This window comes from Ornithodoros turicata, chromosome 7 (assembly GCF_037126465.1).
Source record: "Ornithodoros turicata isolate Travis chromosome 7, ASM3712646v1, whole genome shotgun sequence".
In the NCBI taxonomy this organism is placed as follows: domain Eukaryota; kingdom Metazoa; phylum Arthropoda; class Arachnida; order Ixodida; family Argasidae; genus Ornithodoros; species Ornithodoros turicata.
In genome coordinates this window covers 47,174,354-47,189,884 of record NC_088207.1, presented here as the reverse complement: position 1 = coordinate 47,189,884, position 15,531 = coordinate 47,174,354, and the positions used below count along the sequence as shown (strand labels likewise).

General features: G+C 47.1%; 1 protein-coding gene across 6 annotated transcripts in view; it reads left to right on the top strand.

Annotated features, from left to right (window-relative positions):
* The window catches only part of LOC135401318 (solute carrier family 41 member 3-like), a 31,752-nt gene extending 16,401 nt beyond the window's left edge, over positions 1 to 15,351 (top strand). For all 6 annotated transcript variants that reach the window (XM_064633650.1, XM_064633653.1, XM_064633648.1 and 3 more), the window contains 12 exons: positions 523 to 875; positions 1,665 to 1,885; positions 3,708 to 3,943; positions 5,205 to 5,312; positions 8,599 to 8,670; positions 8,750 to 8,897; positions 9,146 to 9,292; positions 10,089 to 10,233; positions 10,315 to 10,388; positions 12,341 to 12,475; positions 12,553 to 12,701; positions 14,680 to 15,351. In XM_064633650.1, the coding sequence (XP_064489720.1) occupies positions 739 to 875; positions 1,665 to 1,885; positions 3,708 to 3,943; positions 5,205 to 5,312; positions 8,599 to 8,670; positions 8,750 to 8,897; positions 9,146 to 9,292; positions 10,089 to 10,233; positions 10,315 to 10,388; positions 12,341 to 12,475; positions 12,553 to 12,701; positions 14,680 to 14,865 (1,758 nt within the window). In that variant the 5' untranslated portion in view covers positions 523 to 738 and the 3' untranslated portion in view covers positions 14,866 to 15,351. The remainder of the gene's footprint in view (positions 1 to 522; positions 876 to 1,664; positions 1,886 to 3,707; positions 3,944 to 5,204; positions 5,313 to 8,598; positions 8,671 to 8,749; positions 8,898 to 9,145; positions 9,293 to 10,088; positions 10,234 to 10,314; positions 10,389 to 12,340; positions 12,476 to 12,552; positions 12,702 to 14,679) is intronic.
* The last annotated feature ends 180 nt before the right edge of the window (positions 15,352 to 15,531 follow it).

Sequence of the window (15,531 nt, the reverse complement as noted above, 5' to 3'; positions counted from 1 at the left end):
TAGGTTAGTTTAGGCTTATTTTTGACAGTTCACCATGCGGTTGAGGGGGGTACGTCCCACAGCTGGGCACGCGCCGTTTGACGAAAACTGCTTTTCTTGATACTTTTCTTGTGGGGACGATTGCGGGGACATTTTTTCTGGGGGACGTTTCTTTGTGTTTTTTCGGGGACGATTTGTCCGGCTCAGGACAAAGTTGCAAACGACGAGTTTCGTATCGTTGTACAATCCGCTACAACTTTCTCATTGAAATTTTGGCTCTGATACTTATAATTAAAAACTAATTAATTCCACATAATAATTAATACAATTACAAAATTAATAATTAATTACAAAACAAAAATAATCTCGAGTATCGTCACACAACTGGTAACTCTATGCAGTCCGTCTTTTTGGTGTGCGATGAACCTCTTTAAAAAAAAAAAAAAAAAAACTTTTGGCTCATTTTTCGTGAAACCCCCTGTACAGCTCTTCGTCTTTGTGTCCTCCGCAAATCCAATCACACTATGCCATTTATTTGCGCAGGTATATCCCGAGAAACAGCCCGAGACGCTTTAATCTGCAGGTAACTTGTACCTGCAACACCCTACACAGCCTTCCATTCGAAACTAAGCCTCGAAACCTCGTACAACCTGGCGCGCGCAACCCCCGACGAACCTGGCTGAACGTCGTCCCTCCTGGATGTTGCCCCTGACTCGCTCGTCCCGTGAAATCCCCGGAGTCTGAAGGGTGCCGGACACCATGACCGTAGTTGACTTGGATGCCACAGGTCATGCGACCCAGCCTCATCCTCAGCCTCAGAGATCCAGGTCGGAGACCAGGTGCCGAACATCATTGCCCTTCCCGGAGGACATCAACTCCTTCCGCAAGGATTCCGTGTGAGTGGCACAGCTCGATCCCGACGTTATCCGTTCATGTGTCTTCGCGAGCGCTAGCACCCGAAGAGTGACTTAAAGGACCTAGATGTCCACACAAGGAAGAGCGTGGTAAGGTAAATAATGGGGAAGGTACTTACAGTATGTTCGTATAACAATTTACCTACGTAAGAAGCAGTGTGTATGAAGTCAGCATCACTTTTTCCCTCTACATGCCTTTGCTTTGCTTTGCTTTTTTCTTTCTATCTTTTTGGATTGTTACAGTATATGCTCACTCATGCACGTTTCACCCGTAAACGAGTATTTTCTACTAAAATTGTGCTCCTACATCGTTTGTGCTCTCGTCTTCGAAATCTTGACAACGAAACGGGTCAGTTTTTCCAATAAATAAAGGATGTGTGAAGCCAAAATCTCCGTTTTTGTATTTTTTAACTTATGAAATATTTATTTATTATTATTTAATTTATTAAATTTGTATTTTTAAAATTCATTAAATATTTGTTTTTATTTTTTATATTTATTATTTTTCTTAAAACCAAACTAAACCAAAGGATGTGCGCAATATGCAAAAAAACCGTTGCACTATGCCCTCGTGCAGATAGACCTGACCCCGTCAGGTTTAATCCCTTTGCCGATGGCCGCCTATCGTCCCCTTTGTGGGAGTGTAGCGCCATTTCGACAGTGACATCGAAGGGGACGCATTGTTGTAACGTCTCGTTTGAACATTTTTGCAGTTACGTAGCGCTGGAGACGCGGTGTACTGATTACCTTCTCTGTCTTGTGGTCGTGCAGTAAGAGCCTACGCTGTTCTAGCGGAGACCTTGCCCCGTTGCCGGTGTACAGCATCACCGTCCCTCCACTGCCTGCGTGTCGTAGCCAGTCTGATGGTATCCTGCAGGGCTGCCGGAGGTTTCCCACCTACCAGAGCACGGGCTGCGGGCGTGAGGACAATAAACACACGAGACCGCGATGCCAGTGGACGAACGACTCACCTAAGGCACTTCACATAATCCGTAAGTACCAGTCTGAGGAGTCTCTATATATGCTGACCAGTGGTCGATCTGGAATCGCAGGTACGGGAGTGTTCCAAAAAATTCGTAGGGGTTCATTATGGTAGAGTTACCTATAGAAACAGCTTTATACGGGGTGTCTCAGTTTAATCTCCGGGCTAAATGATTCGCGAACTGGTGCACCAATCGAACTTTCTGTTTTTACGAGTATCTGCCCTACAATCTGTGAACCATGTGAGTGAGTGGGAGGCGCCGTTATATAAATAAAAATTCAGTGTGTCTCTTGAAGACGCGTAACTTCTAAAGCAATGCGCCATCGGCATTGAAATGGCTACTACCCCTTTTGGGACATTCAGGGACACCTTTTAGAGATAAATCTGCCACCGGAGCGGGTCATTTCGTGCAGTAATTCACTGGTTTCGGTTTACATATTTTTGTCGCGTCTGGTCGTGGTGAAGCGCAAAAGGACGCCCTTCCACGAGAGGCGGAGCCTATTTTGTGCCGTACATAATGAGCACAAAATAGGCTCCGCCTCTCGTTTTCAACAAATCGGGGACGAGAACGTTGTCATTCGGGATGATGCTTGGCTAGGAGCGTGCTATGTGGTGAAATTCATTTTTAAGAGTGTTGCTTTAGAAGTTAAGTTTTTTCACGAAACATATTTGTATTTAAATAATGAGCGCCTCCCACTCATTCACAAGGTGCGCAGCTTGTAGGTAGTATCGGACAGGTACTTGTAAAAAAAGAAAGTTCCTGTATTGGTGCACCCGTTCGCGAATTATTTAGCACGGGGATTTAACTGAGACACCCTGTATATCAATGCCGACATCAACAAAGGCCTCCCAGGCAATAGCGTGCGCAGAAACAAGCGCGATTATTTTCGTAAGGCAACACCTTTCGTAAAGCTGCTAGGTGAAGCAGGTCCACGCCGAAACAACTTTGAAATCATGAGGGTGAATCACCTGATCTTGCGCTTGCAATGTTCTGCTTGTTGTAGCACATTGGGGTGGATCGCATTCACCAATACTAATTTCGCTGCGTCCGGCAGCACCAGTATCCCGTTAGGCACACATGCTCACGTTTCAGCCTGTAACAAATTCTTTAGCAAACATTAGTTTCTTTGACGTCAGACATATGGCGTAAAGTATTCTACCTTCTCCGCAGTTTGTGAAGTCTCTAACGGTACTTCCGTGAAGCGAGGTCGCTCTGTTACGCTATTCTCAGCTTACCAACTGTTTTCTTTATCTCTTTCTCTGAATCACAACGGGAAGTGTCTGTGAGAGAACTGATGTTCTGAGGCTGGAACAACATAGAAAGGACGAATACATACAAAGTCTCAAATTGCCTAAGATTTTAGCGTTGAAAGATGGAAGTGTCTATTTTGCACCAGCGGAGACATATGACATGAGCTACAAAGCAACGCCCTTTAGAAAATAACAATCGCAGCACGCGTTGAGTTCGTCAGTATTTTGCAGTTTGACAGAAAGAAAAAGGACCGTGGTTGAGTGCGCGCATTAAAAGAGGTCACGGCCTCCACCTTGAACGCGAATACGCAGTCGTGTTCGAGACTTCTCCATCCTACGAACAAAGGTCAAGTTCCTCTAGAGGACACGCCTGAAGACTCTCTAAAATGGATCCTCATAACACCATCACCTTGACGGAGCGAAACAATTGTCTGCGGCGAACAAGACGATGCGAGTGTGTATGCTTACGACTGCGAGAGAGATTACGAAAAGTTTTGCTTCTGTCACTCGCCAGAGCCGTTCAGTGCTCTTCTGCGAACGCGGGGGTGTAGTAATGCTGTGCTTCGCTACTCGTGTTGTAGCTGTGTCCACTGTGAACGGCGGCAGCAGCGATGGCGGCGGAGGTGAGTCCAAGTGCCCTCCGGTGGTTATTCAGACGACTGCGAGCCTTAGTGGGAGCAGGGATCACCTGGAAAAAGATGAAGATGATGCGTTCGCTTCCGAGAAGTGGTACACCACCTGCGTGCAGGTCTTCTTTCCTTTCCTACTCGCCGGTATGGGCTCTGTTGCGGCAAGTTTGCTCCTGGACTACGTCAAGGTAAGACTCGGTCCTCTCGTGTCACACGTCATGTGCCTGAAGCTCGAGTTGCAGTATCTGCTCTGATGTGCGCTTGCGTGTCCTTCATTCGGCGTTGCGACTTTTCTTCGACGAGTAAATGCCGATTTGAAGAACCCTTATGTTGCGTGTCACTGCATGCTAGACAGCTGTGCAGAAGTTAAGAAACAAGTAAATTGTAGGGAAAATATTGTCCCGCAGTGTACAGGGGCGTGGTTGTTAATAGCTGATGGAACACATCACAGCCGACCGAGTGTTACCATTTGCCCTCCCGACTTTTTAGATTGGGATACATAGGCTTTTTCTTTTTTGTTGTTGTTTTCATGTGTTAACGGGTAATCGCCACTCTATGGTGAACACAAAAGCGACATCATTCACTGCACCGGACCTGGATACTATATTTTTCTAGTGTTGGTCATACACGCGTTTTACAGTTGTCCCCTGCATCCTTTCTGTGTCGATGTTTATGGACAATAAAACCTGTACGCCCTTTCATTCACTGTTCACTGTTTCATTGCCCTTTGCCACGTATCTGCCAGAAATACGCAGAAGGCAGCAGCAGCACATTGGAGAATCGCTTCCTAACCTTGAAGAAAAAAAGAGAGAGAGAGGAACAGAAGGAACAGACGCAGTCTGCTGCAGCGAATGATATCGGTTCCATGTTCCTCATTCATTGAATGGCGTGCAGCTTTTATTGTCCTTTACCATCAGTGTTGAAGAAAAAAGCCTCCCAATTTTAACAAATCAGGAGAGCAAATTATTGCGCTTAGTCGGCTGTGATCCGTTTCATCGGCTGTCCACGCTCCTGTATTTTTGGGCGCACAGAACCCTGCGGGACCTTTATTTCCGCCCAGGCAACTAGGGGCTATTTTTACCGGAAACCCCCAAAAGGACCAAAGAAGTCACAACGCGAGCGAGCTGGTGTGATGAACTTCTGGGTAACATTTCCATGAGTATAAGGAGAAGACACTTCGTGTCTCTTGGACTCTTGCCTTCGTGTCCTGAGAGTATCGTGTCCTGTCTCTTGCCTTCGTGAGAGTATCGCCCCCTGGCGATGAAACTCCCGGCAAACCTAAACCTAAACCAATCATCGTCGCAAATAAAGTTATTGTTGTTATTGTGCAATCTCTTTTTCTAAGAGAGTGTACGCACACATTTAATTGAGAAAATTGTCAGCGGTCGCCGCATACATTGCATTACTCGCGGCTGTTCAAGGTGTGTGCCAATTCACTTTCATTTGTAGGACTGGCCCGTCTACGGTGCTTACCGGGAACTCTTCGTACTCATACCTCCACTTCTGGGTCTCAACGGAAACCTGGAGATGACGCTGGTTGCAAGGCTATCTACACAAGTAAGGATTTCACCCGTTCAATTATGTGTCGTTCTATTACTGTTGCACGCATCTACGCTGATGGGTCACGCGCGTTTCATCGACGCGTGGGTGGCACAGGGCGCGGACAAAAGCTCACCGGACAAAAGCTCACCGCTTTGCTTGACTCTTCTTTTACAACTGCTTTATTTATTACATTCTTGGGCACTAATAAACATCTTTAGGTCAGGACGACGTGAGTGGGCTGAGGAGAAAAATTGACTTTTGGCACCTGTCGTGACTGACCAAAGTTAGATCAGGAGACCACTTTACGTATTTCACCCGTTGGGGAGTGGGTCAGTTCATGTAGACAATAAATATTCCATTATGAAAAGAAGCGGGCGGTGCGGTGAGCCTTTTGTCCGGGAGTCGGGTGTCACACGTAAAAAAAAAGAAAAGAAAATGAATAATAATAAAAACTCTACGTGTAACCCCCTGATGAAATGGACACGGTACACTCAAGGACTCCCCCGGACTACATATAGTGAGACCGAAGAAGAATTGTACAAGTTCGATATTCCCTGCTGTGTTTGCATATGTTCATCGCAAAAGCAGCGACGGCAGTAATGGGGGTAAGTTCTGGATGACATGCGGAACCCAAGAGAGTTCGGCGAAGAAATGTAAAGGAGCGTTAGGGCGCGCGAATGGAATGAATCTCTAACGATTTTTGGTAAATACATTATTTCTCCGCACAGTGTAAAGTCCAAGAATGAGTTTCCAAATTATATTTTCAGAATGCATCTCGCAAAGTGTATGGCGTGCCTTCCGCAAACGAACTGGGTTATACACGACCACGATACGCGCGTTATGCGAGCCGAATTTCAACAAAAGAGGCGATGGGCATTTTTTCGATGTTCCAGTACACACCGCGTACACAGAGCATTGCCCATGAATCGTGACTCGTTCTTGATTTGAATACGCAACCTACGAATGACCAGAACCGATTGCTTATTTATGCCCATCAGCGTCTTTTCCTTACTAACGACATGAAAAATGTACAGCACGACGATTAAGCATGAGCAGTGTGCATGTACTAACATAAGGCAACACAAACATAAGAAAACAGTTTTCTGCAACGAAAACTGTTTTCTGTCCGACAACGACAACCGCCACGGTTTCCCAGCCGTGACAAAAACATCACGGGCACTGTAATCGCTATGTTGAAGCTATAGAATAACTTACTGTAGGGGGGGTGGGGGGTGGAATATGTTTATTAAAGATAAAGGAAGGGGGAAAGGTCAGAGTGAACACTGTAGGGATTAACGTTAAACATCCCGCGAAGAAATCGGAAGCAAACATACGCGTAGGTAGTGACGAGGCGAGGGAAAAGGTATTGCGCTGGGTGTAGGAAAGAATATGTCCCCCGAAATGTCCCAGGTTAACGGCGCGATTCGGGCTTCTGGTATGTAAGCAGCAGCTCGGACGTGTTCTTGTTGTTATAGTACAGACGTATCAATGTTCGTAAAAGCTGAAGCTCACAGCTGGCCCCACATCTTTGGAAGTCTTCAGACTGCGATTCGAAAAGTTTAGAATGCAGCGATCCGATGAACGTGTATACATCGAAGTAGAAGCCCCAGGAAAGACGTGGCAATCACTTCACCAGCATACCACACGTTTGCTGTTTTACTTTGCCTGTCGCTGTCACAGAATAGATCAGATGGAATCCAATAGCATATAGTGGTTGTCGGATGGAGCCTGCACGTCTTGTCGTCGAACGGGATCTCATCGTCTCCTACTGGGATCCCCAGAGCAAGCAAGACGCTGACGTTGTCTGGAAATGTCAAATATACAAAATACTCGACTTTCAAAGTATACTGTGCATGTATGAGCGCATGCTTCTACGAATTATGCCTTGCAACGTGGAATGACAATAACGGCATGGCATGCTACTGTAACGTTCCCAAAGAAAACCAAGATGCATGTTAGTGACGCCTTCTAATTTCACAGCTGTCTTTTGGCTGTTCCAGATGCTAAAGGATCAGCAGAAAAAAGGACCATCCCCCCTCGAAAAAGTTAGTCCCCTGCTTGAAATTGATTGTGGTTGATTGATCGCTAACTGCGGCTCTTTAGCGACTGCTGACATAACGCCTTTTGGACAAGAGGGCATCGTACCTTGGTCATACGTGATGTTTCTACACACCGGGTCTTAGCGAAGGAACTCTTGCTCTCTCATTGACTCAACCTGGAAATGTTTGGGAGATTTGGGTCGCTCCACGGGTAATAGGGGAGAGAAGGAAACAGAAGGGCTGCGCAGACAGCTGACCTATATAGTGTCTTCATCGTAGAGTCTACAACCGGTTCGAAGGCGGACCCATGAAGAGGTTCTCTCCGTTGGGTAGACCCGCGAGGTTTCGGGCGTAGAATTTACTTTGGTGACTTTTAATGTAATTGTATAATTTGATATTAATAACGAGAATAATTAGAAAATTAGTTTAACTATTCGTCTAACACTAAACCAAGCCGTAACGCTATGACGTTTTTGCAATCGTCACGAACGGGAAATACGTAAAATGTACGTTAACAAAGAAAAAAAGAAAGAGTAATTTCAGTTCTTTTTGTGAGTAGATGCATTGTCAGAACCATTAGTCACTCTCGGGACTAACGTCCCTCAGTTAGTCCCTCTAGGGACTATATACAGGGAAATTTATGCGAGATTTGGGACTGTTTGCAGTGCTGGGGAGTAAATTTCAGGGTAAGGGGACTAAATGGGGTGTAATTGCAACCTGGGGGACTTGAAGGCGTAGTTGCTCCTTTTATTCCCTAGGAGAGTATACTACTACAACAGTATAGTTCGAAAAAAAAAAAAGACGGCAGGGGGTAGTTAAAATGATTAATTGTTATACCACCCGACTCTTCAACAATGCCAATATGCAACTAAGAGACCATTCTATTTATAAATATGTCCATACGTGTCATATGCCCTCATATGACTTTGAAGGTGATTGTCCCACTTTGGAGGAGCGCACTCTCCTTGCCAACTAGCGAATATTATTGGATCCACCTATATGAACCTGTCGTTGCTCATGTCATAACCTGAATAACGTGCGTAGTGTCTTTTGACCGCAAGAGAGCCACTGCCGCCAAGGTACTCTCTCGCGCAGCTACATTCATCATGTTCTCTATCGATTAAAACCGGCCCAAGTATATGATTTATAATGGATAGAACGCGAACTCAATTTGCCTTGGGCCACGTGACCTCGGTGGCAATGGCTCACTGTCCACACAGTCGTTTACTTCGTTAACTACATTTCTCGATGTCGACGTGTAGGCAAACCTAGGCAACCTCGATAAACTTCGAGAACAATTGAAGCAAGTCGGAAGCAACATGGCCCTTTTGCAGGTGTGTATATGAACGGGAGGAAACGGTGCACTCTTTGCACGGCGCGTTATAATGTGAGTCGTTTCCCTGTGGTCCTCAGTGCCAGTCGACATTGGTGTCCCTGACTGCCTGCTGTCTGGCACTGCTCAAGGGTCTGTTCACCGATTACTCCAGTATCACATTCCTCTATGCTAGCATGCTGTTCGCTTGCGGGGTCATCGCTGCGAACATCGCCAGCCTCGTACTCAGTGAGTCCATCGTACACTTGTGCAGCTGGCATCAGAGTTAACTTGAACGCCATTCCGGCCTGCGAACCCTGGTGGTACTTAGTAGAAATAACGGCGGAGGGTGTTATGAAGGCGTTGTTCTCTGCTAGGCTCCGCCAGGGTGGCTCTCTTCCAGCTTCGCAGGCCGGAGCGGTGTTCAAGTTAACCTTGACGCGAGCCGTACACGAGTTTGTGACGTGGTAAGATGTTAAGACGTGCCCACTATACAGGCACCGTTATGACGACAGTGGTGATCGTCTCCCGCAAGTTGGGCATCAATCCCGACAATGTGGCAGCACCTATTGCAGCATCCCTGGGGGACTTGACGACGCTTGCCTTGCTGTCTACCGTCAGCTCTAAGCTATACTTATGGAAAGGTACGTCGATGAGGTAGTAGTCATAGATCCGGAACAGAGGAGTGCCCGTGTATGTTTGCATTCGGCTTTGAGCTGATGGTCTCGCTCAGTAAAAGGCGCAACGCGGCATGAGACGGTCTTCGATAAACGTAAGGAACATTGGACATCCATTTTTAGTGAGCATTAGTGCTATTTGAACATTATTAGTGAACTGTAACGGCATATATTCTGAATACACGAGATTTAAGGCGGATTCACTTTCTTAAGAAAGTCTATGGGGAATTTTCGTTCGCAGGGTTCTCGTAAACCTCTCTAAATTTCTACACAAAAGAGGTACAGGCGTGTTCCCGTCGAGCTTATCCAGGGAATGACACATTTTTGAAGGCCTGACGGGATCCACTGATTTTTGGCGAATTGAGAGTCTATGGGGGATGCAACAAAATCTCTTCCTTCGGCCCGCCCACCCGCGATATTTGGACCAAAATGATGTCATTGCCTACAGTAACAGCCTGGTAATTGATTGCAATCAATAAATTCGACAAGCTTTACTGCACTTCTCCAGATCCCTGTGAACGAAAATAATGGCTTTGTCATTTCCTAGCATGTTCTGCACGCTGGCGCCGATTACATTTCTTCTTTAGAGCGCGGGAGGAAAACAAAGCGAAGAAAACAATTTTGCGACGGTGGAGCCCAACCCTCTCCGAAAGCGAACTTTAACGAGGTCGCATGAATTCGCCTTAATGTGTAGTGACACTTGCCGATACATATGTGTCGTTCCGACTGTTTCTTGGAAGGTCTCTCTGTGTACCTGTTGCAGATTCTCCTTATATGACCCCATCGGTATTCGGCCTTTGTATATTACTTTTGCCATTTTGGTTCTTCGTCGCTCATCGCAATACAATGACTCGGACCGTGCTCACCGTGGGTTGGATACCCATCCTCACGGCAGTCGTAATTTCCAGGTACATTACACGCGTTCCTCTATAGTATATCGTGCTGCGACATAAAAAGTTCGGAATATGATGGTCTCACGATGTTTACAGTTTTGGCGGCTACATCCTGGATTACTCCGTCATAAAGTTTCCTGGCATCGCGCTACACCTCTCAGCAGTAAACGGTAAGACGTTACCATTGGCAGTGTTTCTTTTCTTCGGTCACCGTGAAGCCGTGCAGTTTGGTGGCATTGAAAGCATTAAACTATAGGTGCTGACTGGGGAGCGCCGAGTGAATTTATGCTTTTTAACTACAAATGGGGGCAGGAGATAACTTGGCAGCAAGTGAAATGGCAGAAGCATTACATTGTCGGTGCAAAAGGACACGGTCAAAAAAAAAAAATATGGACAAGAGCAGTCGCTACCCCGTCTGTATACATCAGTGGCACCTGTTGCTTGGGCAGCAACACACATAACCGCATGGAATGCCTATTCTCTGAAGAACGCTTCCGGTCAAGAGATCCAACGAGTCAAGAGATCCGTCGAGTCGGGAGATCCAACCGGTCACGTGACAGGCGAGTCAAGAGATCCAATCAGTCAAAGCGTTATACTTGTCAGGATTCCCGACAAGAAAGAAAGTCTATGTCCCTTACCATGTTCATTACAGAACGATAGCGCTGTACGTAGTATTAAGTTAGGAAGTAACTCTTCGGCGTTTTCTCTCTTCTTACCACAACCACACACGCACACTCACAAAAAAAAAAAAAATGTCAGCGAGAAACCCTGAGGTTGTGCTGTAGGTTACGGCGGCGAGTCCCCCTTTTGCCTTTGCACGTTTATGCCTATTGCCCCTAGCGCAGTAACACGCTATGAAAGAACAGATGCTTGTTACTAAGGATATTGAGCTCAACTGACAAAGAATCGTAGGCCGCAGTGCTTAAAACTTATCCTTGTCGGGTTCTTTTCATTGGCCCCCACCCTTATCACGTTATTCTGTTCTTTTACTGACCGTGCGGGAAAATATGACTGCGCTTTCCAATCAACATTGACCTGTCACGCTCATTGACCTCAACCCAAAAATGCAGGGTATACTGCTGGACTCAGAGTTGTCTTTGTACTTTTGTGTCCATTGGCGCAGCCGGCCCCACGTTATGCCAGAACTGAAGTTTGTTACCGGTAATAATGGGCCCAGCCGCAAAGTGCTTTGTCTTTGTTGTTTTGTGGACGGCGGGAAAAATTAAGGTAAAACTTGATATAGAAACACACACACACACACAAATGAAAAAAAAAAGGTGGTGTTCGGGCATATGAAGCTATCTTTCGTACCCCGAGAGAGTCCATGATCAGGCGGCTCCGCCATGTAGAACTTCTGTCCACAACAGAGACTTGGCTCTTCGACTACGAGCCTGATGTGATACGAAAAGTGTTTGATTAATCAACGTGTTTGAAACAGCGGCCGGCCCACCCAACGTGAGTGTACGTAGCCCACGCTAACTGTAGAAATAATCTCTAACACGAAGCGCTGTCGAAAAAAAAAAAGAAAATGAAAAGAAAATGACAGCACTTCTATAAATCCTGTGTTACAAACAGGTTGATCTTACAATGCAACCACCTGTTTTTAGCAGAAATGACATAGAACTGTCGGCTTTTCTTGGACTGCGCTATGTGTTACAAAGTAAGTAACTAAGTCAATAAAAATGAGATGGTGATTTGTCACCTGCATTTGTATTCTATATATATCGCACGTAAAACGAGTCTCCCGTATTCCGATACGAGTAATTTCTGCTTAGCGATGTCAGAGTTAACGACGTAACACAAAGGGGTCAATAGATACAAGCCTGGCAAATCCTCAGACGAGTCAAGAGATCCAACCGAGTCAAGAGATCCATCGGTGGATCTCTTGACTCGATGGATCTCTTGACCCGTTGGATCTCGTGACGCGGAATCCTGAAGAACCATGCGAGTGAAACAAAATACGCCTGTGCACAAACGTAATACATACAAATAATGTTAAAACTATGTGCGCCTGGTAAATATCACCAGTGCCAGATACAGTGGCTTCAGGACTACCGGCTTTATGAAGCACGTCCCTGGTATTGCACCTATGAAAATAATACACGATTTTACCCTTTTTCAGCTGTGGGAGGCAACCTAGCAGCTATCTTCTGCTGCCGCCTGTCTACCTTCTTGAACCGGTACGGGGATCGGGGTGTCATGCCTCCGCAAGACCAGACGAAATGTGCAGGGCCCCTTACCATCTTTTTCGGGCACCGTAAGTTATGCCCAGCACATGCACGCTCACCTGTGGTACGCAGTAGAAAGTGCTCCAAATGTGTCGTTAAATTTCAGCCGAGAACGCGCGGGTGGCACGCATCCTTCTCTTCATCGTCATACCGGGCCAGATCATTTTCGTCGTGGTGACGGACGTGCTTCGATACGGCAGTATTACCATATCTCCGCTCTTTGGCTCACTCTACGTTATCGTCGCCCTTATTCAGGTGAGGATGGTTTCCCAAGCAGCACGATGTACTGAAAGTCGAGCGCAATAGGGGTGGACGGGTGGGTGGAAGACCTTGAACATACTCATGACACTCAAGAACATTGGTAAGACACATACCATCCACCCCTATTGCACTCGACTTTTAGTACATTTTGCTGCTTGGGTTAACTGGGGTGTGACTCAATGTCACTTTTACTCCTTAGTTGCGTTATCGCTTGCGACAAGTGGCTCCTCTGCCGTGCGTTGAATTCGAAAACTTGGTACATGTCCTTCTCAAGTGCCCGCACAACCAAACTTTCAGGTCTGGACGAAAGGCTCGTTCACACTGCTGCATTTTACGCTTGCGTCTACGTGCTTTCCATTGCGGAACAGGTTCACCGTTGCCGCTCTCGTAGTCCTTGTTCACATCGTTGCGTCATAGCGTTACGTTCCTCCGATGAACGTGCGCCGTTCACAGCGCATCCCCTATAGGGAGAAAAGGGAAGCGCCGCAGCCACCGCGTGCTTCCCGCGCTCCCGTGAGCTCCCCGCGCGTACAGTGCACATGCGCCGCACCTCCTAACGTATACACTTGGCTTGCGGTGTTCCACTAATCCTGGCGGTTACCGCGGTACAGGGAGCACCCCAATGAAGGAATGACTATTGAGGAATGATCGCATGCCTTCTGTGGTGGGTAGTCATCTTGGACTACCCAAATCCCAGAGCAAGAGGGTTAGCACAACCCTCCCTCTCCTGTTCCACCATCATCTCTCCCCTTCGTCTTTCACCCTCCCCTGGGTGCACCGAGCCGCCACTTCAAAGCAGGCTGACCGCACCTTCCCCCTACATCACCCCTCCCCCCCCCCCCCACACACTTCTTCCGTTCCGCTTACGCACTGCGTTTGCGGAGAGCGGGGCTCTGTTGCCACGGTGACGATTTGCCGTAAGCATAAGCGAAACCGTAAACGCAGCAGCATGAACCAGCCTTCAGTGTCTTTAAATGAGCTAGGCTCTCGCCCTCTCACCACGACAAAATAAGCTATGCAAATAGGTCAGCTGTCTGTGCAGCTTCCCAGTTTCCTTCTTCCCCTATTGCCCGGGAGTGACTTCATCGGTTGCTCACCCAAATAAGGTGGCAACATTTCAAGGTGAAGCGCATAGGGTTTCTTCTGTGGACCCATGCCGTAGTCTATGAATACCCCCTGGTTGCTGCCTTGTGAGTGGGCAGACACTTCGTCTCCGTTGTGGCGTATTGCTTGGTCCCTGGTCAAACCCAGCAGACCAACGCCGTGCCCTAAAACCTGCTCACCTTTCTGGGCGATGGAAAACCACTTCGTCCGTCGCACATGCACAGTCCTAACCAGGCATGTCAGGTCAAAATCCTGAAAAGACTCCAACGCGTCATGAAAAAGTAGCCAAAAGTAGCCAATTTCCCTTGTATGTAGCCAATCCATAGCCAGTTGTGTGCAGGCATCATCTGTTGAATGACGGACTCTGTAGAGAGTGCCAAAACGCCAGCAGGCAAACAAAACAGTCCGATGGACATCGTAGATACTGAGAAGCCCGATCATCAAACCATGGTTTACCCAGAATTTCGTCCTTGAGGGGGTGTTGGGCTCCGCAAGGGGGGTGTCTTTACATGCTTTTGACGAAATATTGCGCAATCTCACAAATTTTAGGGGGTCTCCTGCAGATTTTGGGGTGTAGGGGCGGGGGGGGGGGGTCTGGATAAATCATTGCATCAAACGAAACAAGAATGACCGCACTGTGCGTACTTTGGCATTATGTGGTGCACGACGAAGACTAACTCCATTTTAGGTGCGCAGGGGTCGTCAAATGTAATGCGAACAAGTATCCAGAGAAGTAGCCAGAAAATGGCCAGGTTGCCCAAATTTCGGCGCCAGTAGCCAAGTCTGGCAACCCTGGACTCCTAATGATATAGCAGTGGCTTTTCGATATGGAACTGTGGACAATATACGTGCACCTCATTTCTTTCAGGTCGCGGTGCTTCTCATGATGTCTCGAACACTCGTTTACTGGCTGTGGTGGTGGAAGATCGACCCGGACAACGCTGCCATTCCTTTCATCACGGCTGCGGGCGACTTCACGGGAACAGGGCTGCTAACTGTAGCCTTCTTCATTTTAGCCGCCGTCAGCGATCCCGTTGCGTCTTCCAGCCTTTGACCGGTGTCCGCTCCCTATTCTTAGATAACCAAGAACAAAAAAACACCCCAAGATCTCACGATAATTTAAGCGCCACTAGAGGTGATGGAATGACTCCCATAATGGCGGCCTGTAATGGGCTTTAGCGATGTCTCCCGAGTTTAAGGGCATTCGAGCAACGCTTGCCTTCTAGTCACCTGGCGAAACGCAACGACTCGTGCACATATTGTAAAAAGGATTTCTTGAGTGTGTATATTGTTCGCGTCTCGAAGTGGACGCTCCAGTGACTGTTCCAGGCTAATTACTTTTCACAGGGCGGTTCACGTCTTACCATATCAAGACTAACCAACGCTATTACAATAAAATGAGTTGAACCAGCTGAAACAAAAACACGCTGTATAGAGGGACTCTGAAAGGTGACCAGTTGGGATATACAATGGTCGATACTTAAACGTCTGCCGAAAAGTAGTGCTAACGGCGACTGAATAAACGTCTATTACAGAGCGGTATATGTTTCAATCTCATTTTTGTTGTCCTCGGCTCTCGAAGGGCCTCCAGTATCCGGAGTCTACTGATTAGCACTTGCGGTGGTCCATTGCACATATGGTTCGGCATCCCAACGTAGAACTAGAGCCGTTCCCGAAATATTTTTGTGGCTACGCCCCTGCCATAGAGTGCATTTAGTGA